Source organism: Epinephelus moara, chromosome 7, assembly GCF_006386435.1.
Source record: "Epinephelus moara isolate mb chromosome 7, YSFRI_EMoa_1.0, whole genome shotgun sequence".
Taxonomy (NCBI): domain Eukaryota; kingdom Metazoa; phylum Chordata; class Actinopteri; order Perciformes; family Serranidae; genus Epinephelus; species Epinephelus moara.
In genome coordinates, this window is record NC_065512.1 from 1,216,063 (window position 1) to 1,225,970 (window position 9,908).

The 9,908-nt window shown below is 44.3% G+C and overlaps 1 protein-coding gene across 1 annotated transcript in view; it reads right to left on the reverse strand.

Moving 5' to 3' along the window:
• slc49a4 (solute carrier family 49 member 4) overlaps positions 1–9,908 on the reverse strand; it is a 93,314-nt gene that overhangs the window by 42,971 nt on the left and 40,435 nt on the right. Inside the window, exon 5 of the mRNA XM_050049475.1 lies at positions 8,325–8,433. Within this exon, the coding sequence (XP_049905432.1) occupies positions 8,325–8,433 (109 nt within the window). The remainder of the gene's footprint in view (positions 1–8,324; positions 8,434–9,908) is intronic.

Here is a 9,908-nt window from a genome sequence, read left to right on the forward strand (position 1 = left end):
TTTGCTTATATTCTTGAAGCAGCAGTACGACAACAACCTTGTTCTGCTAATGCTTCGTCTGTTGAGGAGGAGAAGGGAGATAGAAGACCGTGCTGTGGCGAATGGAAACCAGTGAGTGCAACGAGTCTGACTGCTCTATCTCAGCCCGTTGCTATGCAGCCCGTTGCTATGTGCGCTATATACGTCATTGCGCCAGAAGTGCAAGGAAACGAGCATGTGCAGAAAGACCGGAATGAACTTAAAGAGGAATGAGTGTATACAAGTGCGAGAAATTCTTTCATTCAGAATTAGAAACGGAATATTCCAGCCCCTTACATCGGATTGAATTTTCAATCGCATTGGCCGTTTTCATTCTGAATCAGGTGTTTACAAGATCACTTTTAATAGGAATGAACTTTGATTCTGAATGAAAAGGGAATTAAACTGTCCATGTAAACGCACTCAATGATACTGACACATAACTAATTTGGCAGCCTATTGTTATAATGCAGTTGAGCAGAGTTGTTTTTCAGGCTGTGACGTACAGACGTAGAAGCAGCTCTGCGTAGGACTGTGTTCAGCTGCACGCCATACTTCTTGCCTTGCTTTCGGTGATGTTAAGCTCCCTCTGACGCTCTGGGGCAAGAGTCTGGAAACTCTCCTTTTTCCCCACACTTATCCAGACCTGGAAATGACTAAAATCAAATTCCGTACTTTTAAATACTGCATAGGAACTCTACAAAATTAGAGCCTTTATCTGAGTGTTGACCATCTTGTTCCTACTGTCCACAAACACAACGGACAGAATGCTGTCAAACGTTACAGGACGGATGGACTGACTGAATAATTCACAATCTCAGGCACAGCACTGAAACAGGGATGGCAGTGAAACCGCTGAGACGTGCCCGTGTAAAAGAAAACAGCCCGACTGTTGTTTCTATTTCTGTTTTTGGGCCGAGTGTTGAGCTCAGTGTCTGCAGGGCTGGAGTCAGTGTGAGAGGCCTGGAGAGGCAGCACTCCTCTCTACTTACTGGGAAACACTAACTGGATGGAAGTGAACTCTTTCACTCGGGGCAGCAGCTCGCTCAGCAGCTCTAAAGGGGGGATATCCACCTGGCAGAGAACCACAGAGCCTCAGAGCTGTATCTCATCTGAACGACTTCATACTCAGCTACAAGCTGCCCGGGCTACGCTACACGCCAAGAGAACTAAATCATCCTCAGGAAGTCATTAGGCGAACGCTCTCAGCTGCTCTGCTTTATCTACAGATTCTTTACATCACATCAGAAACAGAATTAAACAACAAGGTTAAACTCCCAACGGCCATGAAGAATTTACTTGACTTCCTGCCAGGAATGTGCACGCAGCTCTCACTCATGTAGACCAGGGGAAACTGGGAAAACTCATAAATCCTCCAGTGTTTTAGCTTAAATAAAAAAAAAAAAGCTGGTGCATTTTTCCACAGCCGAGACAAAATCCACATCCCTCTGAATCTTCAGGTTGACCATCGAGTCACTGTCTCTGACTTCTGCTTCAGGAGGGGACCTCAACTTCTCTGGTCGAGGAGAGGCAACACCATGGCAACACGAAGCAAACAATTGAGACCCAAAGGTGCTGGAATCTGTATCTTACCCTTGTCTTTTCCTCACCTCGTGTCGTTCTCATGTGTTTGCCTCACATTCAGAATCAAGAGCTCAGGCTGAAAGGCTGTTTTTAGGCACAACATTAAGCTCTAGCACCAAGCAGTGGTAGCTGCCGCTCACACTTTCCAACCATCTTAACAAAGGACACACTCAGTTTCATAAATATGCATTTTACAGACACATCTGGTGTTGTAACATTAGTCTTTAAATAAAGTTTGTTGCCTCTAGTCTGTGTGCTGCAGTTTACTTTGGAAGTCTCTCCGGATACTCTGAGAACATCTGACAGGCCTGCTGTTCCTCGTGAGGCAGTTGAAGCACACTACGCCTCTTCCTCCTTCCTACTCTGCCTCTGATTGGCTCACCCTGACATCCTAACCCTAACCACAACATATCTCACTTCTCTTGCCTAAACCCAACCAACAAAGGCAACGAGCACTTGCTCTCGTAGGAAACGCAAATTTGCATCCTCGAAAGGTCCAGATATTTTGCATGCTACATATGTAGGGAGCGTTTACGATGCATCGGCTCGCGTCTTTGAACAGTTCACACATGGGACTTGAGCCCCAGTTGGCGAGCGCCAATCAAAAGCTGAGTGATATTTTGTCTGGAAGCTCCAAAAACTGTTGTCAAGCAGAAACTCAGTGCTAAAGTCGTGAGGAGTGAGTTTGGTATGAAGAAAACAGTTCAGTTACAGCATCACCCAGTACCCAGAAAATCACCACATCACCTCCTGCTGCTCCGTTTGCAAACCAGCTGATCCTCACGTGCCTCATTTACTCACTCGATACAATACAAATTATTAAACACCTCAGGCGCATATTTAGTAAACTCCTAAAGTCTCAGCCTGACAGCTATGACCGGTGTTGGGTCAGTTTTTGGCATGTTTCCTGTGCCATCATGGCGTCAACCAGGACATCTTTTAGGATCCTCAGCTGAGGAACGGACACAAGTTAGTTTCTCCCATCCAGAGTTAGAAAGTAGGCAGTGATTTGTCTCGTCCAATGACAGCTGCTCCTGCTGCCCCACAGCTGCTCCGGTCAGTTCTCCATCAGTCTGCACGGCTGGCCCCAAAAAACAGGTGACAGAAGCATTTATATATTTTTAGGGAAAAACCCGGAAGAAACAGCTGAAAGAAAAAATGCTGACAGAGATCAACAGAGGGAGGAGAGGAGATGAAGAGATGTGGAGATAGACGAAGGATAAACGACTGCATGAAGCAGAGGTCGAGGAAAGTTGTCTGAACTCTGTAAGACTGAAAACAGCGTCTGACATCTGCAGCACAGAGGTCATTATTGGATATGAGTATGAGAGCGTGCAGCACCAGACCTGCTGCTGGAAGAGAAGAGACGGACCAGAAAAGTTGGGACGGAAAGGAAAATGCAAAAACCTGAAACTAGGACAGACAGTGTTTGTTTTGGAGACGAAGAGACCTCTGTGGATAATCCAGCTCCTGGTAAAAAACCTTTAGTTTCAGCTGGTTACAATCTGCATCACCACTAGATGCCACCAAATCCCCCTGAATGTTAAACACTGTTCCTTTAAAGGTTGTTCGATATGTTTTTACCAGGGGTGGAGGAAAAATTGATGCAGCATAGTGTCACGATATTTTTGTGAGGCAATATCGCGTCATCACACAGTGCCAGGAAGGGGTGATGAATATGGGGCGGCTGGTGGCTTAGTGTGAAGAGCAGGCGTCTCATATATGAAGGCAGTGTCCTTGCTGCAGCAGCTGCAGGCTCAACTCCAGACTCAGACCTTCCTCTCTAATAAAGCCAAAATAATCTTAAAACATAGGTTATAAACAACAACAAAACATCAGAATGGGCTATCGACCAAACTGTTATTTATTCACTGGCGTTGGGCACCATCTCTACAGACAGTGCAGATGAACCACGGCGGCTGGGAGTTGGTGCGTATGTGGGATGCATTACATCAGATCCCGATGTGGTCTGTGAGCACAAATGAAGGGAGCGCGACAGGATGTGAGCCGTGCACTTAGGCGAAAAATGAGCATACTTGCATCCTGCCCATTTGGAGCAGGGTCTGGTGTGCACAGATAGCGCTAACGAGGAGGTACACTTTGTATCCTAACACACTGACGCAGGCTGCACACACACACACACACACACACACACACACACACACACACACACACACACACACACAGAGCGACACTGGCACAGGGACAATGCAGCAATTACCAGCAAAAGAAACGAGGTGAGCACATGTGTTTGTGAGCACACCTGCATGTCACCACCCATTCTCACCCAAATGAACAAATTATTAAAAAGCATGAGGACATTAATGGAAAGTGTGTAATTGCTCTTTTGCTGTCGATGTGTTGTACACTGGCCTGAGGCTTTTACTGCATACTTTAAATTAACAGAGAAACAGTCAGAGTCTGTAACATTTCTCATAGATGGGAGAAAGATAATAAGCAGAGCACGAGAAGAGAGCGAAAAAACTCCAATGAAAATACACGGGAGTTTAGAGATGGAAGGAGGGAACAGGTCTATATATACATCACATCTTGTGTTTGTATGAAACGCTCATTTCTGTCCCTGAACAGCATCTTTCTGTGCTGTTTTTGGATCTGGCTGAATCAACAAAGCTTACAGCAGATAGGAAAACAGGATGAGCTAAAGCTGCGATTTGGGTCTGCGGGTTCATAGCGAGCTTAAACAAAAAGAAGACGCCGTATTTGCTCTTCCTCTGTTCAACTCCACGTTAAGAACAAACATCTCCACGCCTGAAGAACAGTCTTCTGCTGCACACTCGCACTCCTCCACCTCACCATGTTTAGATGCACGTCTACCTTGTTTCACTTCTTTTTTTAAGCTCAAAGTTTTTCACCCAGGAGAAATCCTGTAACACAGCTCACCTCATTGCAACACACTTTTATTCTTAACACACTTTTTATCTTCTTAACTAGCGTGGATAAAAGAAATCAGGAAGAGAGGGAAAGGAATCTTTTGAGAACAAATGAAATCTAAGAACAATTTGGTATGCGCTCTGCTGCCTCTTCACTGAGGTTTAAAGATAGAGGTGTGACGAGGAGCGTCTCATCCGCCGCTCTCCTGCGTGTGATCTCCTCTCCGCCAGCACCTGTCTGATGATAACCTTGAAAAGATCCTGCCTTTGTCTTCTGACACACTGCTGTGTCGAGACCTGGAAGATGCAAACTAGACAGAGCTTTTCCTCTGAACCTGCTCCGCACTCGCAGCCCCACTCAACTCCTCTTCCTCTCTGGTCTGTCTCAGGATGAAGACGGCGAGCAGGGATACAAACGATGGATTGCAGCTGATTGTGCTCTTCACAAACGATGGACAGAAGCTCTGAGGAGTTTTAAAGTTGAGATGAAATAAGAAATGTCTTTTTAACCCTTTCAGACCACACCTCTGAGCAAACTGTGCACCTGTGTAACAATATCTACATATAAAGTAAGAATCTCTGTCCCTCTGTCTGCCCTTCATTTATCCTGAGAGCTGTTGGTGGGTATATTGCTTGGAGGAGGAGGAGGTGCAGAAGTTGGTACACTTCAAACACCCAACACGTTCAATATTAATTAACTTTGAATAAACAAGCGAACGGCGCTCTGTGCAGTGACGGGGGCGGGGCCAGCCTGTCTTGCTGAGTGTATCTCACCAGTGTTACTGACCATGAGTAGCCACAACCTGAGTGTGTTCTTCTTTCCATACTAACTTTTAACACTAGTAACGTTACTGCCAACAAAACACCTCACATTATGTCAATGTTGGGCTGGGCGACATGATAAAATAATATCAGGAGATTCCAGGGTATTTTTGCAATCACAATATTCTTGACAATATGACAAATTAGTAAAAACATACTTAATTATTAATTTAAGAACAAAATCAGTGATGTAGTTCAACAGTTTGCTTCAAATCTTCAGTAAAAACTAAAGAAAAATGATCTTTCATTTCTTTAGTTTGTGAACAACAACAGTAACTCAGATTTAGATGCTGTCACAATATTAATAGTTCAACTAAATCACATTTAAACAAATGTCCCCAGGGATCTATACATATATATATATATAGATCATCTCTGATCATCAGGCTGTAACCTGTGACAGGCTGTGAGGAGACAGAATCACCGTGCTGCTGCCAGAGGAGCCGCCGACTGAGTTCCCTCTGAGCCTACGCCACACTTTATTACACACTACTGAAGCCCCTCCTCTTTTTGGAACCACCGCACAGTCCATCATCATGTCACTGTCAGACATGCTTGTTGTTGCCATGAGTAACAGTACAACGTCAATATGTTAACAAGTCCAAATGGCATGAGTATCACAATATGAATTTTTCACACCATATTAAAAATTATACGGATATTTTCGTTAACAGTATGATTTGGCACATCTGTAGTGGGCAGCAGCTCTGAGAACTGATCCTCAGTCAGCGGCTGCAGTGACTCGAATCCAGTCAATGCAAACCCCAACTCTGGAGGACGAGACAGTCCTGCCCCTCCACCGGATCAGCAAACTCTTAGTGTGTCTCAAATCACATACTTCCGTCAGTACACTTCCATGTAGTATATTATGTGCACTATGTACTCATTGGCGTAGTGCGCAAATTTCGACAGGGTAGTGTTGTCTCAAACCAAACACGGCCATTGTGCATTCACCAGAAATGACGACCACAAATTAGCTAGTTGTGCATTCACCAGAAATGACGACCACAAATTAGCTAGTTAGCAAACTAGCATTAGCATTCGCGTTACCAAATCATTACAGACTGCTGAATGATCCCAACAAACATACTGTTGGCTTATACCTGACAACAGTATAGTGGTGCTTAGTGCACAAACACATGTATTTGTACAATGCAGCGACGTTCACGGTCGCACAGTCCTCGGCCGCCATTTCCTGTTTGAAAAGTGGTCCCTCCCCTTCCGCTACGTAGCCAAGATGGCAACCACTGAGGGCGAGAAGTGTCCATAGTTCCACACTCAACTTTTTGACCGTTTTAAAATATTAAGAATAAGTACAGAAGAACGCGATTTGAGACAAAGCATCTCTGTTGCTGACCGCCCCCACCTCACGCCTCAGCACCATGGGTGCTTCCAGCTGCACTGCCCTCACGCTCTGGAACTACCTAACCCCGACACATCCGACAGTCTGACAACGTGACATCCTTCAAATCCCATCTGAAAAACCCACCTGTTCAAAGTGGCTTATTCACATTCACGCTAACACTGACTCTGCCCTCCCTCCCCCCTTTAAACAGTACTAGTGGTTTTATCCCAGCAACAATATGTTTGCCAATTCAGTCTCTTGTTACACAAGTCATTCAGCGCTCTGTAAGACGACCTTGAGTGTTCTGAAAGGCGCCTTTAAATAAAATGTATTATCATAATTAGAAGGGCTTCGTCTCTCTCTATCCTGTTGCACCATCGGGACCTCACTGTCATGACAAGGCCACTCCTCAACCATCATAACAAAACATCCCCAACGTTATACACCACCTGCTCGTCTTGTTTCACTCTCAATACTGAATCCAGGTCATCTCAAACTGCAGTTTCATCTGGACTTTAACGAGTGGAAACCAGGTAAAGAAAGAATGATATTTCTTTATTTTCAGGTTTCTTGAGATCTCACTGAAGCAGCGTCTGTATGTTGAAGGACAGACAGTGTTTTTGAACTCAAGTGTATTCACAGGAGGGTTAATAAACCGCTGCAGTAAAGTTCATCTGTCTGGAGGCCTGTCTGCACTGAAATAGACTTCTCATGTTACTTCAGGAGCTGTGGGGTTAATTATCCTTCAACATCTCCAATTTTTCAGAGCTGCTTTAAAATGCAATGTGTGCTTTCTGCGCATTGATGTTAAAGAGCATCACCTGGACAATAACAGGCATCGCTCTCCGGAGGAATTACAAGTTTCTGAGAGGTTTTTCAAGATGAAGAGAACGTTATCGGCTATTCATCCTGCTGTGGGTGCTGCTGTGAAACACACTCAAAATGAGGAAATAACAAATGGTTAATCTACTTGAGCTGCATTGTTTAAACTGCAGAAATACAAGAGAAGTCTTTTTCTCTCATACTTGGTTACAACTCATCCACCTGAAGCTCAGGTCACATCAAAGATTGCCGACAAGACGAAACAGTTTTAGATCATTTTCGAGAAAAATAAGTAAATAAAATAAGTCTGAAAAGCTGCAAATCAGAACGGAAGTACAGAGAGTTGTTGACTAGAGATGATACGCCGTCTCATGGTGGTCACTTCCTGTCAACCAGCAGCTTTTTACTACGTTACAGAGTGGAGCGTTGACAGTAGGTGTCTGTTTCAACTCGTGTCGTCACCAAACTTTGGTCTGAACTGACCAAGATGTAACTGAGAGCATAAAGTTGGATTCATGATGGAGAAACTCTGGATGAGTGGATGAGGTGGAGGAAGTACAGATCTTTCAGTAAAAGTGGTAATAAGTTTGTGTGGTTGTCTGTTGATGAGCTGTAGTGTGATGCGTCTGTTGTTCATAATCGTCCTCTACTGAAACATCTTTTAGGCAAAATGTGCACAAACCCTCCCCACAGTAATTATATTCAGCGTTGTTAATGACCTTGGTTTACTCACATGCTTCATTATTAAAATCTAATAAACTGACAAGATTGAAATTGATATGTTATTCTGGTTGTGTGTGTGTGTGTATGTGTGGGTGGGTGGGTGGGTGTGTGCTGCCTACCTGGCTGACTTTGGCTGGTGTGAGGACCATGTCAAGGACTCCAAACCAGCCAGCAATCACTCCTGTGGGGACGGCGTAGGCCAGCGCAATCATCAAGAACCGCAGGTTACTAAAGAGGACACACACACACACACACACATTACACACACGTTAGACATTCATGACTGCATTAACACAGAAACAAAAGTCTAACAAGCTAATTGTTTGTGTGCAGATTCTCCCCAAAATATGAATATGAATGAGTTCTGTGAGAAACCTGATGCATAACATGTCCTGATATCCTGAATAATATGCTGGATGTAACGTTCTGTGAGGAGACGCCTGTGTGTTGTTTTGTTTCCCTGTGGTTCATTTATTAACTCCGCAAACACACGTTCCTCAAAAACACAGTCAGGATCATTTCTTAGAAAGGAAGTGATGTCGCTGTCCTCCGGGTAAAAAGATCTTTACTCCTCAAACAGCCCGATCAGTTTTCATGGGGACCAGTAAGAAGTTCAGAGCACATCGGTCTTTACCTGACACAGTTCCTTCTGTTTAACATGCAGCAGTTTGTTCACATTAAAACTAAACAGGCAGATCTCTGTGGGTTTAATGAGGCGTCTACAACATCCTGTTTTCCCTCCTTCAGATCATTTGAACTTAGAGTATTTTCACCTCTGCCGTCTCATCATGACAAAGGGGCAAATGTTCTGATATTAATAGATGATATCGATTTCAGGGAAAATTCCAGTACGGCTGTGTTTTGACTGAAAGCAGTAACACTGCAGGAACAAGCATATAAAGGGAGCAAATGAATCACAAGACACTGCTGATGATGGATTTAAATCCATGGCTCTACGTTTCTGTTTCAAGTAGATCATGAAAAACATTACTTATCGCACAAAATTGTTAATATTAAATACATTACAAGAACAGCTCCTCGCCCGCCAACAACCACCGACTTTCACCCCGGAGACCAGTGTTCACTCCCTGTAAGACTGTAACGCCAAACCCTGTTCTTTTTTCATTAACCCAACCACGTGTGTGTGTGTTGGCTAAATGTAACCACGTGTGTGTGTTGGCTAAACGTAACCACGTGTGTGTGTTGGCTGAACGTAACCACGTGTGTGTGTTGGCTGAATGTAACCACGTGTGTGTGTTGGCTGAATGTAACCACGTGTGTGTGTTGGCTAAACGTAACCACGTGTGTGTGTTGGCTGAACGTAACCACATGTGTGTTGGCTAAATGTAACCATGTGTGTGTGTTGGCTAAACGTAACCACGTGTGTGTGTTGGCTGAACGTAACCACGTGTGTGTGTGTGTGTGTTGGCTGAACATAACCACGTGTGTGTGTTGGCTAAACGTAACCGTGTGTGTGTGTTTGTGTGTGTTGGCTGAACGTAACCATGTGTGTGTGTTGGCTAAACGTAACCACGTGTGTGTGTGTGTGTGTGTTGGCTAAACATAACCATGTGTGTGTGTGTGTGTTGGCTAAACGTAAACACGTGTGTGTGTTGGCTAAATGTAACCATGTGTGTGTGTTGGCTAAACGTAACCATGTGTGTGTGTTGGCTAAATGTAACCGAGTGTGTGTGTTGGCTAAA